The 17,634-nt window shown below is 29.2% G+C and overlaps 1 protein-coding gene and 1 long non-coding RNA gene across 4 annotated transcripts in view; both read right to left on the minus strand.

The window, feature by feature from the left end:
• Nucleotides 1-17,634, minus strand: part of LOC107937330 (receptor-like protein 15) — a 54,607-nt gene that overhangs the window by 4,335 nt on the left and 32,638 nt on the right. The window contains exons 1-5 of one of the 3 annotated variants that reach the window (XM_016854380.2): nt 1,818-2,270; nt 1,438-1,596; nt 1,195-1,350; nt 728-808; nt 490-642 (exon numbers count right to left, since the gene is read on the minus strand). The exons of 1 other annotated variant lie outside the window; for it this stretch is intronic. In XM_016854380.2, coding sequence (XP_016709869.2) covers nt 490-642; nt 728-808; nt 1,195-1,350; nt 1,438-1,596; nt 1,818-2,184 — 916 coding nt within the window. In that variant the 5' untranslated portion in view covers nt 2,185-2,270. Of the gene's footprint in view, nt 1-489; nt 643-727; nt 809-1,194; nt 1,351-1,437; nt 1,597-1,817; nt 2,272-17,634 lie in introns of those variants that run through there. One more of the 3 variants, XM_016854383.2, reaches the window with a different exon arrangement.
• LOC107924101 (uncharacterized) lies at nt 3,181-4,377 on the minus strand. The gene is made up of 2 exons (XR_001691705.2): nt 3,799-4,377; nt 3,181-3,505 (listed from the first exon to the last, which is right to left on the minus strand). It is a non-coding gene; the product is annotated as an uncharacterized lncRNA (long non-coding RNA).

Raw genomic sequence — 17,634 nt, forward strand, 5'->3', positions numbered from 1 at the left:
GGGAATAAGCCCAATGATGGTAAATATTAAGTTAAGTGTTCAAATAGAGATGAAACTTTTTATGAGTTGCACATGAATTAAAACTTTAAACATAGTTAAGTAAAAGGTAAGTCTGCCTCATATAAGAGAGAAACCTTACACAATGACCAAATAAGAGTTGAACCTTTTCAATTGTGCTCAAATAAGGATTTTTCTAATACCATATAATATATTTGAAATTATGTTTTTTTTTCTTTTCAAATAATATCTTATTAAACCGTGTGTGTTTTATTCTAAACACGTATTCATCTAATTTTTACTTTCAAAAGGGCATGACTTTTTTTTTACCGTTTTGAAAGGTAATTAGGTGCTTGCATATAAATATTAACAATTTATTTAATATATGTCTAATTAATTGAAAAATGGATGAAAAGCATTTAATTGTGAAAGGAAAATTACAAATAAAACTAATAACAAATCATATAAAATCAAAAGATATCATATTCTTACCTTTTGTATATATTGCCCCCTTCAGATTGTTAAAGGATAAATCCAATGACTTCAAATTCGAGAGCTCAACAAGGGATGAGAATACGCTATTGTTCAAGAAATTCAGTCTTAAACTAAGTACCTCAAGTTTGTTCAACTTCATTCCTCCTTTTTCTGAAAAGAAAAAAAAAGTTAATGTAATTTCATCTTAAAAAAGATGATATGTTGGAACAACAATTAATTAAGCCGAGTGATTTACCATGGAATAGTGACCCAAGGCTCTTAATTTCATTTCCCTCTAAATACAGCTCCTTCAAGTTCATCCAATTATTATTGCTTTCTGTTCATATCCAATGAAAATATATGTTAGTTAATCAAGTTATTTAAAAAGGGATAATATAACATTTAGTCCCTGAATTTTGTAATTTTCTCCAACTTGGTTCTTGAACTGTTTTTTGTCCACATTAGTCTTTGAATTTAACATCTTTCCATAGCTTTGGTCCATGAGATGATGTGGCACTATGAGATTGTGTCATGTCATCACCTAAATTCTTGAAAAATTGCTAAATTTCAGGACTCATGTCAACCAAAAAAGTTTATAGACTAAGTTAGAAAAAATTACTATTCAAGGACTAAATGCTGCTTTACCCTTATAAAAACAACTAACTAATAAGCTTTTTATTTTTTTCAATCAAATTAAGCATGATATTCAAAAAGGAAACATGCCTTGTATATCAAGGGTTCCTTTTAGTCCGCAATCCTTCAAACGCAATGATTTTAAAGAGGCAAAACCATCTAGTTGTGATAGGATGTTATTTCCTAAACGGTTGTCAGATAAATCCAAAGTTTCCAAATTGTTCAACTTTGATAACATCTCAATACCTGCCAACAACAATATTAAAAAAAGGGACAAAACTACTTTAAACTTGGATAAGCTCTGCATCATATATAATTAAATATTAACTTTACCGTTGGTAGGATTTGATCTTGTGAATACATTATTGGCTAGATTTAAAGACTTAAGCGAGGAAAGTTCACTTAAGGATGCTAAAATGCTATTGTTGAAATGATTGTCACTCAAGTCAAGATTCTCCAACTTGTCCAATTTCGAAGACAACCTTTCAAAACCTACAAGGAATAAGGAAATATAGTAAATTAGCAATGTCGGGGGACAGGGTCTTGGCTCCAAAAAATATGGTAAATTTTTAGTTTAGTCCTTACCAAAACTGTAAATTGATGCAATAATAAAATTTCATTTCAACGATGAACAAGTAGTTGAAATGAGTTTTTTGACATACAAAATAAGAAAAATAAATAAATGCTTGTAATAAAGTTGAAAGGTAATAAACCTTGATTGACAACACAGCCGGCTATGGAATTCCTACTTAAAGAAAGGATTTGTAATTCCTCAAAAGGAAGAAACAAAGAGGCATTAAGATACCAATCTATCTTCGTGTAGCTGGAATAATTAAGGAAAAGATGGGTGACTCGTCCACTTATTGGGTTGCATTCAACCGATTCCCACTCACAACAATTTGATGAACTCTCTTTTTCCCGCTTTGACCCATAGTCTAGATATTGAAACTTATAATCAATGAACTCAAAGAAAGGTTTGAGTTGGAAGAGAGCAAATCTTTCCTCCTCTAAGCACCCATCACACAGCCCAGAACCTAACGATAACACTAAAAGAACCATGGCTAACCATTTCGACTCCATCTCAGCAGTACTTTAAGCATTTGTAGCCAATGCTGCAACCCCTTGTGCTTTATATGCTACAACTTAAAGGAAGAAGCCCCTCATGCTTCCAAGAAATTCATTCATAAGGGTCCACTTATCACTTAAATGGTATACTTTTTTGTTTTTCAACTTTATTATTAATTATTTTTCATGGAAACCTCTTATTTCTCTCCTCTATTAATTTGGATGTGATAAAATATTGATAAACTAGTATCAAATATCCTCTACATACCTTGGAGTTTAAATATGTTCCTAACAAATTTGAATTGATAATTAATGCTGAAGTTTAAAATAATAAAAAGACTTCATTGATACAATACTCAACATAATTATAAAATATACAAAAAAAAATTTAAAATGATTTATGTTGGATATTATTTATGATGCCTGTTTATTGTAACTTCCTTATGATGGAGGAAAATGTAGATTTTTGTTTCTTATTTAAAATTATGATTTAATTCTTATTTAAAATTTATTAAATAACAATTAATTTTCATATAATTATAAATTAAATTCTATAAAGGGTAATTATTTGATACACCTGTTCGTGAGTTGAGTGTGTGGCAAGTGTTATATTTTTTTATATAATTAGTTTTTTTAATTTCTACCATACCCTATAATACACTTGTCAAACCTTTAATTCATTTGTGGAGTCTAAAAAACTTCACTAGTGGTCCATCAAATAATTTTTCTTTAATAACATTTTAATTACTTACTTAAACTTTTTATTTTTTATTGTACCAAATATATTATATTTTGTTAGATATAAAAATTAAATTTAATATCTTAAATGGACTCCTAAGTTATTTTATTGATGAAATATTTTTTAAAAAATATTTAGAAAAGATAATTATTTTTTATTTCCCCAATTCGTGGCTTAAATGATCTACATTTCTCCAAGCTTTATTATTTACATGTGATTTTACATGCTTAATATTTAACTATTTTTAAATATTGTACTTTCAATCACAGTAATTAATATAAAGTAATATTTTTATTTGAATTATTAGATATAATTAATGTAATACCCAATTTCTCTGCCCGGGCCTGTAAAATATTTTAAAGTCCAAAAACAATTCTTTTACAAACCCAATAGTAGGCCTAATACCCACCTAAGCCCAATTACCCATTACAATCTAAACCCAATACCCAACTAACCCTAGCCCAACACAAAAACAACTGAAACCCTAAAACTAAAACAGCTTCCCGAAGACCCCAGCCGCCGCACGTCTCGGAACCGGCCTCCTCCACCCGCGCCACGCCTTGCGCTGTACTCCCCCACGTTCACCTACAAAGTGGACTAAAAGAGTCCAAAAAAAAGAAAAAAAGAAAAACGTGTAAAAAGAGGGATAAAAAGTTGTTTTTTTTCCTCTTTTCGGACTATAAAAGGCCGATTTGATTTTGTATTGGGGACGGAGACTAAAAAATACAAAGGGAAGGTTAGAATCCAAAAAGAATAAAAAGGTGAAACACCACTGTTGATGATTTTTGTTTTATTTTCTTTTCGGGGTCTACAAATCTTTTTTTTTCCTCTTTCTTTTTGATTAATGTCTACTGATTGTTTAAGGAAAGAAACGAGAGGCAAAGGTTTACCTTAGCAGCGCCGTCGAACACTCGTCGCCCCGTCGCAATCGGAGGTTGAAGGAGGGTTGGGGCTGAACGGCGGCATCCAAGGGTTAAAGAAACCCTAAGAGAAGCAGTTTCTGCTTCAGGGGAAAAAACAAAATATTTCCCTAAATTTTTTCCTTTTTTAAAAACTTAAAACAGAGGTAAAACGGCGCCGTTTGAAAGGCCAGATCCGCCCGTCGACCCGACCTGCAAGCAGGGTCCGCTCGTTCGGGCCTAAATGGGAAATTTTTGCGGTTAGGTCTCTTTTTGCGAAGCGTTTTAATCAAGTCCGTTTATTTTTTTAAAATTTGGCCCAAATATTTTACCTGTGTGACACTTTAATCCCCGTCGCTGCGCGGTGTTTTGGGGGAGATGGATTATTTCTAATTTGGCCCCCCATATGATTCGCGTGTTGCAAATTAATCATCCGTATTGTTTTAACTCCATTTATTTCCTTGTGTTTTGGTTGGATTGGTTATTTGGTCCTTTTTTTAATTTGATTTTTAAAATAATTTTTATTCATCATTATTATTATTATTATTATTGTTATTTATATTATTATTATAATTATCTATTATTATTAGCGTAAGCACTATACTTTATAATTATGTATTAAAATTTTTTATTATATTCTACTATGTATTATTATTCTAGTTTTTCATCAAGTATTAGTTTTTTTAATTTTTTTTATAATGTGCTGTTTTATTTTATCTTTTTTTTAAAAAAATCTAACATAATACTTTTAATGATTTTTATTTTTCAGAAATTTACCTCTTTTATGCTTTAAAGGATTTATATGATAGCATTTTTTTATAATATTATTTTTATAGACATCCGGGGGTAATATTTTTTTTATATATATCTTGATCTCATATTTTTTAACTATAAGTTTCCATTTAAATATTTTTTTTTATTTTAATAGAAATCCATTTTTTTTCAAGACCCCATTTTATTATATGTTTTGTTCATTTAAACTTTTATAGCTATATGTATATCTCAATTTGCTCTTTTGCATTTGTATGTTATTTTATATTCTTGATATGTATTATTATGCCATGCATACAATTACCTTCTTATTTCTCATTATTGTGTTGTGAGCCCAATTTCAATTATGTGATCATTATGGATTTTCTTCTTTTCTTTATGTCAAGTTAATCAATTAAATGCATTTTGAGTCGGCTTTGGTAATACGTTTTGAAGTTTCGAGAAATCGTACCTTAACTTACAGGGTCTCGGTTTACTTGTTGATTCGAAATGTCCCTTTATTCTTAAAAATATATATGTTTTTTAATAAAATTAAAAACAAGCTATATGTCGTCTTTGGAACTTGAAGGAATCGTACTCTAACTTACGGGGTTTCAATTTTCTCGGTGAAATAAAACGGGTAAACCTTGCTTACTTTTCAAAGTTAGAAGCAGAAAATCAAATATATATTATATATTTGATTTTGCTATATCCGTGTATTACTTATCCTTATGAAATATCAAACGAAATAGAACGATTTGAGAAAGGATATAATGAAATTCTTTGATTGGTTTTTCCCAGAGATAGAAATGCTCCGTTTTATTTGACCCATGGGTCCAACAAAACCAAATCATTACACAATTAACAATTCCAATTAAATTAATATTTTTTACTATTTAAATATTCAAATTGACTTGAAAATTGAATTTAATAATTTTAATGGTACCGTAAATTATTTAATTAAATTAAATATTAAATAAATGGATTTAATAGAAATTAAATAGAATAAGAATAGAATTTAATAGAATTCTCTAATTTCTAATTCAAATTTCGAATCCTAAAACTAAAATAATAATAAATAAACAGAGAGCTCTTGTTCTTATTCGAAACACCGCATGATCTTTAGCCAATTCTGCGCTTCAATATAATTATCAGGAGTTTTTGACGGTTAGCTTATTCTTGAGAATTTGAATGTTGCATCCTAACTTACGGGGTATAACATTCCGTTGTCTCGAGGCAAGAAGGCCTTTTACCCTCGATCAAATTTATCCAAATGTTTTTTTCTAAAATATATGATATTAAACAAAGGGGAACCATTTTCTTACAAGTCTTGGATTTTTCATTATTCGACTATAAGACATCTATTAATTAAGTAGGTACCAGCTTTGGGCGTTATGAGGGTGCTAGTCCTTCCTCATACGTAACCGACTCCTGAACCCATTGTTTTAATTCGTAGACCAAATTTGTTTCTAGGTGATCCGATCACACCTTGATAAAAGGATCGGTGGCGACTCACATTTTCGTTTTTTAAAGCCCATCCTCGTTTTTGTTTTTAAAATCTAAGTCGATCTCGTTTACACAAAAAAATGGTTTCGACAATTAAAATATATTAAATTATGAATTCAAATATTTTAATATTTTCAAATAACAATTAAAATATTTTTAACGTATTAAATATAAAATATAATTTTACTTTATTTAATTAATGTAAAATAATATTATACAAGATAATAACTAATTACATAATTACCTCTAATATTAATTAAGTGGTGATTAATATGAATAAAATTTTATTCAAGTAATAAGTATATTTTATAATCATCACAATTGTTAACTAATAATTGCAATCTAAATTCTTAGTATTTCTAAATATGTAATACATAAATAAAAAACCTTTTAAAAATATACTAATATTTAACCTTTGAATTTCATATATTTGAAATGTCACTATATTTTTGAAATTTCGTGTGGAAATGTTGACTTTTGCTTCGATAGATAGAATTATTATTGAAGAGACCTTGACTTAAAGTGATGGCTCGTCGAATTATAAAATGGGTTTATTACTAAATGAATTTACTAAATATTTGTTCAGACACTTCATTTCTTTTTTAAAGTACGCGTTTACGATATTCATATCGGCCACATATTCAAACATAAATACGAAAATATAAGGTTACAAATAAGTGAAAAAAAGTTTAAAAGAATTAAATACTGAATAAATACCCATATTGAGAAAGTTGCAGAAATGAGTAACAATTTTGAGAAATAAGAAGTTGATTGGTTGTATTTATCACAATTTCACATTATATTTTTGTCTATTAAATAATCATAACAAACACAATTCACTTTCAAAAATTAGGTATAATGCAAAAGCAACAAAATTGTTTAAAGGCTAAATATGTCATATAACTAAAAAAAAAATCACTTGATGCTTGAATGGCAGAATAGAAATGGGAGCAAGAAATGTTTGATGGCAACAAAAGATATGGCAAGATAGTACTTTAGGTTTTGTAAAATATAGGTTTTAGAGTTGGTTTGGCAAATCTAAATCTTGACAATGAATAGGAGGAGTTGATTCTTTGTGAAAAAAATCTGAATGATTTAGAAGATGACTATCGATTTTGCTTGGTACAAAAAGCTGTAACGGAGTGTGTGGTTCACTTTCCCTTTCTAAAAAGATCTTTGGCTGATCTTTGGCATCCTATTATATATATGGGTTGAGTATACTATACATTCCAAAACTATGATCCATGTTTTAAATTTGTCTTCAAATTTTAAGATATTTTAATTGAGTCATTAGAGTATCAATATTATATCAATCAAATCCTTCCACATTAGTCTAGTACTTATCATATTAGACACTAAATGAGAATCAAATTTTAAGCACATAGGTACTTATTAGATCTAAGTTGTCCAAACAATAAGTATACAAATATTAGATTTTGATCTATATATATATATATTTATTTATTTATTTTGGTTGAAAGATTTTTATCTAAATATTTTAAATATGCTGTCGAAACCGTTTTTTGAAAACAAAAAAACTAGTTGTCGACTTTAAAAAACAAAACTGGAGTCGCCACCGATCCTTTATTAAGGTGTGACCGGCCCACCTTAAAAATTATTTTGGTCTGCGAATTTTGAAAACAGGCTCGGGAGTCAGTTACGCACGAGGAAGGATTAGCACCCTCGTAACGCCCAAAATCGGTACCAAATTGATTATTTGATGTCTTAGTGTCGAAAGTTAAAAAGATTTTAAAATAAGCTTGAATGATGAAATTTGCAAAAGGATATCCAATTGTTCAAGTCATGTACAGAAATCGAGTCCCAATACGTTAGGGTACAATTCCTCATAATTCCCCAAACTTGAATATCACTTTTATTTTATACGAAAATCTTCATTTCGAGAAAATAACATGCCACACCCAATACGTTAGGGCACAACAAGTTAAGTTCCCCAAAATGATTTTTATGCATTTTGAATAAAAATATTCTCGGTCATTTAGGATTGACAAAGAAAACCAGAACCCAATACGTTAGGGCTCAATTCCCCTCGAAAATCCCAAATTTCCAAAAATGCTTTCATTCAAAAACCTTTAAATCATGAAATAACTTTGATGAATGGTTAAAACCAAAATATATTTTCAAAAGGGTATGTTAAAAGTTCATATACAATATGATACAGATCATTTAATTTAAAGCATACATACATAAATATTTACAAATATATACAAGTACAGTAAACAAATTTACAGATACGTATAGACATATATTTTAACACACATACGATAATACATAAAAAGATGGAATGCAATATATATAAAAATGCATGTATGGGTGAATGTAAAAATTGTAAAAAAGAAAAAAAATGTCCATGCATTAATGCACATATAAGTACACAAATAAAAACGAAATTTATAATAATAATTTCTAAAAGCATGTATAAAAAAAAATGCATATGAATTAGAAAATATAGGCATGTACACATATATACATATACATATTTATTTATAAAAACTATGGGAGCACAGTATATAAAAATATATGAAATATGTGCATATAAAAACTAAAATATGTATGCATATATATATATATGAATGTAAAATCGTGGGAATAAAATAAAATATAAAACATGCGGATGTGTATATGTTTTAGAAAAATGTAAAAATACATATATAATATATAAGATAAAAAAATAAAGGATAGAAAGATAAAATAAAAAAAATAAAATGTGTGTAAAACATACAAAAACATATGCATGCATCTTTACAGCTTAAGAATATATATATACTAGTAAAAAAGGGTTATACGTTTGTAAAAGTAAAAAAAAGAATCCGAAATTAAAAACGATAAGTATATGTGTACATGAAAATAATGAATAATATTAATAATAACATACAATAATAGTAATAATAAACAGGTAATAGTACCATAAAATATAAAAAAAAATTAAAATAGTTTTAAAAAATGGATTAAATTGAGTTAAAAACCAAAGAAATGGGGCAAATTTAAAATAAAAATTAAAAAAAAGGGGGCCATTTGAATGTTCGCGTAAGCATGGAGGACCAAAAAGGGCAATATGCCCATTTGTCCCACGGCGCCGTTTCAACGCAATCTGCAGTCCTGGTTGGTGGACCAAATTAAAACAGGCGCGAAATTTTGTGGCAAAATTGCAAACGCGCGAAATACAGCATTTAAAATCAAAATAAAGGAGGAAGGACCGGACCCGCAAATATCCCTTCTGACGTCACAACGCGCGGATCCTCCCCTCCAGGTCGGGTCACCGCGCGGGTCAAGCCTGGCTAAAACGGCGCCGTTTTGATTGATATTTAAAACAAATTTTTCTTTCAAAAAGAATCATTTACAATTAATTAAAAGGAGGGAAAAAAAACTCAGAGAAGAGAAAAAAAACCCTTCTGGCGCTCTGCTAGGGTTTAATACCCAAGCCTCCTCGCGCCGCCGCCTAGGCGATTCCGACGGCCTGGATTTCGGCACTGGTTCCGACCCCCACTCAGGTAAGGTTTTCTCTTTTTATTTGTTATTTTAAAACGAAGAAAAAGAAAAATAAAACAAAATAAAATAAAAGAAATATACGTAAATAAAATATTAGGGACACTGCTAAAAAACCAAAAAATCACCTTAGAAAAATTGTATTTTCAGTGTTTTCGTTCTATTCTTTTTGTCTATTTCTCTGCCTATTCAAAATCCGTCCCTTTTACAGATTTCAAAGGGCCTTTTATAGGCCAAAAATAAAATAAATCGAGGGAAAAAAAACAATCTTGCTTGCTGTTTTTTTCTCCTTGGACTCCTTGAGTCCGCTTTTCAGGTGTTCGTGGAGAGTTTGGCGCGCGTGGAGGCCGAAACGTGCGGCGATCGGGCATTGGGCGCGGCGCGGGTGCTGTTGCGGCGCTGAGGCAGATGCGGCGCTCCTTATTGCTTAGGGTTTTTCTGCTTAACTTTGTAGTGTTGGGCCAGGGACCGTTTTGGGCCGTCTGTTTAATTTTGTAATGTTGGACTAGGAACTATTTTGGGCCGATTGGACCTTATTACATGCTGTATATCAATTTTGAATTGATAATTAACGTCCTACATTAAGATAATAGAAAAACCTCGTTGGTACAATACTCACTATAATTCCTAATCCTAAGTATATAAATAAAAAAATTTAAAAAAAAATTTACGTTTGGATATATACTATTTTTGATGTTGGACTTATTGTAACTTTCCTTATGAAGTTTCGTTTGAAGGTAAGAAATGTAAACTTTTATTCTGATAGATTAAACTATTATTGAGGAAACCTTAAGTGCTGATTTGTTAACTATGAAATGAGTCTCTTTCTAATTTGGGAAAATTGTGGTTTTGATCTTCTTGCAACTTGTAAACAGCGTTTGGAAGTAACATGTTGTACGTGCGGTGAATTGGTTGAAGAGTGATGTGGGTACCATTTGCAAAGGGGCGCTGCTGCATATTTGATGTTTACTTCATTAAACATTGATTCCGTTCTAAGTATAAGAGGGAAAGTTCAAAGTAAACGCTGGATTCTCACAATTATGGAGCCCCCTATTGACAATGATTGTTTGTATTACAAACGTCTAAACTAAGTTAGAATTTGGGGTCTCTGCATTTCATTTCTCCGGAATTGCATACATCAAAGCATGTCAAGCTTGTGAAATTTCTTACTTTTTAATTACAAGCATCTATTCTATTTGGAGTTGGGTTTATTTAATCTCAAATATATAGATATTGATTTCGAAACTTGCTTATCATTGAAGATCTAATACAATCCCAATAAAACAGCAATACCATAAGAGTAATAATAATAACATATGAAGTAAATATGAATTCAAAGACAATTTTAGCAGCAGAATCATGATCCAATCAATAATCCAAGGATTTGTTTTGAAGAATTCCAATCCAAACCAACTACCAATATTCATATTTCCTTATAGCATGATCTTCTAAAATTACCTAGATATTCTCTAGATAATTAGCGTTGCCCAAATGAGTCTCTTTCTAAATTGGAAAATTGATGGCTTTTATCTTCTTAGAACTTGTAAATAACGTGTTGAAGTTTCATAAGCAGATGTTGTTTGATTGTGAAATTGTAAAGCAAAACCACAGCTAGAAAGCATTTATAACCACTGATTTCAAACAAGGCAATGTCGTAAAGACTGGGTTGAATGACTCGTGAATTGGTTGAAGAGTGCTGTGGGTACCATTTGCAATGGGCAGCTGCTACGTTAACTTATATGCATATTTGATGTTTACTTGATTAAACTTCAGCTGGATTCTCACGATTATGGACCCCCTCTTCACAATGATTTGTTTGTATTACAAACGTATAAACATAGTCAAGCTTTGGGGTATCTGCATTTCATTTCTTGGGAATTACATAAATCAAAGAATGTTAAGCTTATGAAATTTCATTCTATTTCTTACTTTTTAATTACAATCATCTTATACTATTTGGGGTTGGGTTTATTTAATTCGACAATCTATGGCACATGTTCTTACCCTACTTATGCATTTGTACCCAATGCTGCTTTATATCTATATAACTCTATAGGCCATTCCTCATTACTCTCGTCCAATTATTTTTTTTGTTTTTTTTACATTATAGTTATAAGACTTAATGACAAATTTAACTATTAACATTTGCATGTTTTGTCAAAATGGCTCTAATTATATTTTTTTAGTCTTTTTTAGCCATCAACCACTGTTTTTTTTTCAATAAGCTTTCTTTAACAGTTTTAATGAAAGTACAGTTAAAAAAATTAACGGGGATAATGTAAAATTTCATATGTGAAATATTTTTAATGAGATGTAATTTATTAACTAGATAATCCAATAAGATAATTGCATGTGAAAAATAATAAAATAAATAAATAATACATTAAATTAAAAAAAAGTCTTAATTTAAAGAAAATAAATGTAATTATATAAACAATTTAACCCAGTAGAAAAACTTTTAATAAACAAACGTATGAAAGATTGTATCCTTTTGAAATAAAAGAAAGATTGAAACATTCAATCTATTAATTAAATCTCTTAAATTTATTTATTAAATCTCTTAGAAAATGCAGTTTGAGTTTTTTTTTATATAGTAAAGTTTTTATATAGTAAAGTTTTTATATATTAAAGTTTCAGTTTTGGTCCCTCTATTATGATAACATTTGAGATTTAGTTTTTATATTTTAAATTTTTTTCCATCATAATTATAATGGTAAAATTTCAGTTTTGGTCCCTCCATTATGATAACATTTGAGATTTTGTTTTTATATTTTAATTTGACATAATTTGATTCTCAACTTTCACAATGATATTAGTTAGCCCAAATAATTAACATATTTAGCTATCTTGATTAATTTTTTATGTTGATTTTTTTTAAAAAAATACTATTCTAATAAAAAATATTTTGACATAATTAATTAGAATAAGTGTTATTAAAAAATTCACATAATGTACCCACAATATCAAGGGAGATGAATATTTTGACTAACTAATAAGAACTCTTTTTTTTTAGTCATTATATTATAATGGTAAAATTGCAGTTTCGAACTTTCTATTATGCTCACATTTGGAATTTAGTCATTATATTTTAATTTGGCATAATTTGATCATTTGCTTTTATAATGGTATTAATTAATTTGAATAATTAACATCCTTAACTATACCGATTAAAATGATTACATGAATGTATCTTAAAAACACCTTTTTAACACATTATATATTTGCATGAAGTTTGAATTAGTATTTTTGAGGAAAAAAAATTTGAACTCAACATTTAGACTAAAATAATTAAGGGTACCAACTATTTCAACTAATTAATGACATTATGTAGAAGAACTAAATTACATCAAATTAAAGAATAGGTACTAAATTCTAAATTTAAAACCATTATTTGATCTAAAACAATCATTTGTCATTTGATTTAATACAAAAAGTTAGATATATTACTTATTTAAACTTTTTATTTTTTATGCTACCAAATATATTATATTTTTGTTAGTTATAAAACTTAATTTTAAAATCTTAAATGGATTCCCAAGTTATTTTATGGATGATTTGTTTTAAATATATCGAAAAAATAATTATTTGATATCTTCCCAAGAAATTAAGTCCACTCATTGCTTAAATGTTATATATTTTTTCCTTTTTTTTTTTTTGCTTCAAATGTCACATTGTATGTCCCGTGAATTGGTTTAAGAATGAAGTGGGTACCATTTGCAACGGGGCTTTAACTTATTTGCATATTTGATGTTGACTTTATTAAACATTGAACATTGATCCCATTCCACATATAAGAAAATGATATAAGAGAAGAGGGAAACTTCTAAGTCAAGCTTTGTTTATATTACAAACGTATAAATCAAGTTTGAAGGTGAAAATATGAACTTTTGTTCCAATAGATAGAATTATTATTGAAGTGATGGCCACGGATTGGATCTATTACTAAATAAATTTAAATAAATAAATCTTTATACCCTTACTATTATTTATCTATATATTTTTCATTTACTTTATTTATAAGATTAAATATATTTGACTTCTTTCAACAAAAATCATGTTTAACTTTGAACCCATGTGATGGCCTGATGGCCATGGGTGTTCACTGTCTCAAGTGTGACCTGGTTTGAGTCGTATTAGTTGTGTTGATTGTTCGGACTTTACTTTATTATTGTAATTCATCGAAAGGAAAATTATGTTTAACTTCAAATATTTTAAAATTATATTTAATTTAGTTATATATTGATGTTGAGATGAATTTATTAAATTATTTTATGTAAAATTAATTAGCTACCATTATTGAAAAGATTATAATTGAAAAAATTGATTAAAATATAAATTTGAAAAAAATTATTAAGCCTCTTGTGCTGCCAAGAAACTCATTCCACAAAGGGTCCATTCATCCCTTAAATGGATTACCTTTTTTCCCCAACTTGATTATTGATAATTTCCATGGAAAAGCCTCTTTTTCCAGTCTTCTATTAATTTGGATGTGATAGAATACTAACATTTACATGACTGGTAATCACCCACCGCTTACGCCGGGGTTTAATGAAACAATTTTTATTATTTATTTAATATTAAATTTTGTTTAAAATTTATTAAATAACAATTAATTAATTAATTAAAACTGATTAAATATTAATTAATTATTTAAATTTTTTTTATCAAATATGTTATGTTTTTGTTAATGTGAAGAGTTTCATAATGTTTTTTGTTTCAAAACTAATTTCACCGGTAAGCTTGTTGCAGGAGAGATCAATTACAGACATGTATTGAAGCATTCTTCTCTTGTAATTGTAGGATCCGCTCTTTACTGTGTATTCTATTGGAACTTCAATGGACCTAAAGATAGTCTTCTTGGTATAAATAGTTTGATGCCTAATATATTTCTCAGTTACATAGTTAACCACATAAACTTTTAAACAAGAAGGAATACCATCAGAGAGATTGTTTTGAGAAAGATCAATCAAGCTTAAACGATCCAACTTGCATAATTGAATTGGAATTTCACCCTCAAAGTGATTTCTCTTTAAGAGAAGATAACTTAATTCAAAAAGATTGCTAATCCAATTTGGAATGTTACCCTTCAGGTGGTTATAGCTGATATCCGAAGTCACCAATGAAGAGCTGTCACGAAAAGCATTAGGTAATGGTCCTTGTAGCATATTTCTAGATAAATGAACCTCCCTCACCGATACCGGCTTGAAGCAAGATGGTAGAGTCCCAGATAAACTGTTATCGGAAAGGTCCAAAAGTTTTAGTTTGAGATTGAGACTGCAAATTGCCCTTGGGATTGAACCTTTAAGTGGATTATCTGCCATGGAAACTTGTGCCAAATTCGAAGCATTTCCCCTCCATTGTGGCAACCTACCAAAGAGTTGGTTCCTACTCACATCCAATGCTTCCAGCCTTGACTTATTCCAAATCCAACTTAGGACTTCACAAAAGATAAAGTTATTGCTAAGATCTAGTATCTACAAGTCAGAGCAGTTAGCTAAGACGTTTGGGATCATCCCAGTGAAATTATTTCCATTTAATTCGAGCTCGGACAAGCTCGTTAGATTAAAATTTTTAGAGAAAATTGATCCTTGTAATGTGTTATTTGATAATGCAAGTACCTGTAATGAAGAGCAGCCCATAGCCATTTGTTCAGGTATCTCTCCTGATAATTGGTTGTTTGATAAGTCCAAAACTTGTAGGGAGCTCATATCACCAAATGAAGAGGGACTGCAGCCATTGAAACAATTCTTTGACATGTTCAAATGACCCAAAAATGGTAGGTGTGCTCCCATTCTTACTGGGATGTTCCACTGAAGACATTGTTGGAGATATCCAAATATGATAAAGTAGAATGCACATGCGATGGCACTTGAAAAGGCCCTGACAGAAAAGAATTCACCAGAACAGACTCCTTAGCTTCGTGTTGTTTTCCACCAACCAAAATGGGAATCGATCCACCTTGAAATATATGCCTGAGAGAGTAACATCCTGCAACTTACTTTGATGGTACAAGAATTGTGGAAATGACCCAACACTTCCACAACAAGAGAAGCTGATGGAACTCATTTGGAACCTTGGAGCCGAAGAATGCGGCATCTCATGATCATCAGCATGTATGGTGCTATTATCTGCATAGAGGTACTTGAGTTTTGAAAGGTTGAACAAGGGTCTTAATGAGCTTAGGACGTGAAATTTATTGTTTGAAATATCCAACGATTGGAGGGATGTTAGAGTTTCAAGGGCAGATATATTTCCATATAACTGATTAGAAGAGAGGTCCAAAGATTCAAGCAATGTTAGGGTCTGAAGGGCAGATATATTTCCGGAAAATTGATTGTAAGAGGGAGATAACATGTTAAGGGAGGTGAGGTTGGAGAAACACATGGGTAAGCTACCCTTTAGATTATAGCCATGCATGTCCAACTCTTGGAGATTTGTCAATTCACAGACATCTGCAAAAGTAGTAGTACTATATGTATATATTTAAGGAGTTTACAAATAGGTACAAATCTAAATAATAAATAAAATATGTTCAATTAATTAGAATAATAATCAATTCAATATAAAATATTGAAGAGTGAAAATTAGAATATATTCAAATTTAACTCAAAATAAATTTAGATAAAACTCATACATAATGGGCTTTAAACTTACAATTATTTGGGAGAGAATCTACACGTGATGGGATTCAAATCTAGGCATTCAAGATGCTAAAGCCCTACTTCTTTGCCTTTAGTGCGTTTAATTGTTTTCTCTGGTCCATATGGCTTGTAGAATTTAAAATTTTAACCTTTCTATTTGTGCAATTTATAATTTAAAGAATAATTGGTGTATTGTTAATGAATTTCAATTAAATTTGAATATATACATTTTAATATTCAAAGGTCTGATTCAAAAAAATAGAAGTAGTTAATTTGTTTATTTATATATAAAATCAAAATTATAAAGTGGATTTGAATATCCTTTGTCGAAACCGTTTTTTTAAAAAAAAAATTTAGTTGTCGACTTAAAAAAACGAAAATTGGAGTCGCCACCGATCCTTTATTAAGGTGTGATCGGCTCACCTTAAAATGATTTTGGTCTATGAAATTTGAGAAAATGAGTCCCGGAGTCAGTTACGCACGAGGAAGGATTAGCACCCTCGTAACGCCCAAAATCGGTACCAAATTGATTCTTTAATGTCTTGGTGTCGAAAGTTTGAAAAGATTTTAAAAGGAAACTTTTTATCTCATGAATGCATCAAAATAATAAGACATTCTTATTTCAAAGAAATAAAACACCACACCCAGTGAGTTAGGGCACAATTTTTTAAATCTTCAAAATACCCGAATATTGCCTTTTGCTTTTGAAAATTCTTATCTCGAGAAGTCAATGAATACTTAGCGTTCTAAATTCATCGAAAAATAACCGCAATCTAGTAAGTTAGGACACGATCTTTCTCGAGAATCATGAATGCCAAATATTTAAAAATAAGAACAATTTTAATGCTTTGATGAAACCAAATACATATTTCCTTTGAAAACATGATAAAATGTTAATGCATATATATATGTATACAAAAATCATGAGAATGAATCAATAATACAATATACATACATTTTAGAAATAATAAACATAAAAATGTATAAACATAATATATTAGTAAATTATGAGAATATAGATATATAGGTATACATAAAAAATGCTTATAATAGTTTTGAATGATGCATGAATATATATTTACAAAAGTAAAAAGAATTCTGAAATAAAAAATATAAGAGTATATATATATATAGAAGTTGAAAAATATAAAAAATATATATATGTACAAAATATATAGGTAGACGTGCAACGTAAAACATGCATATATATTTATATATATTATAAAAAACATGCAAGTATACTAGATAAAAAAACATGCATATATATATTAAATAAAAAAACGACGCATGTATGAATAAAATAATTATAATAATAATGATAATAATAATAAAAATCATAGTATAACATAATTATAATAAAAAATGAATAAAATAGTTTTAAAAAACTAAATTGAACTTAAAAAGGAAAAAAAATGGGAAAATTCGA

The sequence above is a fragment of the Gossypium hirsutum genome, chromosome D06 (assembly GCF_007990345.1).
Source record: "Gossypium hirsutum isolate 1008001.06 chromosome D06, Gossypium_hirsutum_v2.1, whole genome shotgun sequence".
NCBI lineage: Eukaryota > Viridiplantae > Streptophyta > Magnoliopsida > Malvales > Malvaceae > Gossypium > Gossypium hirsutum.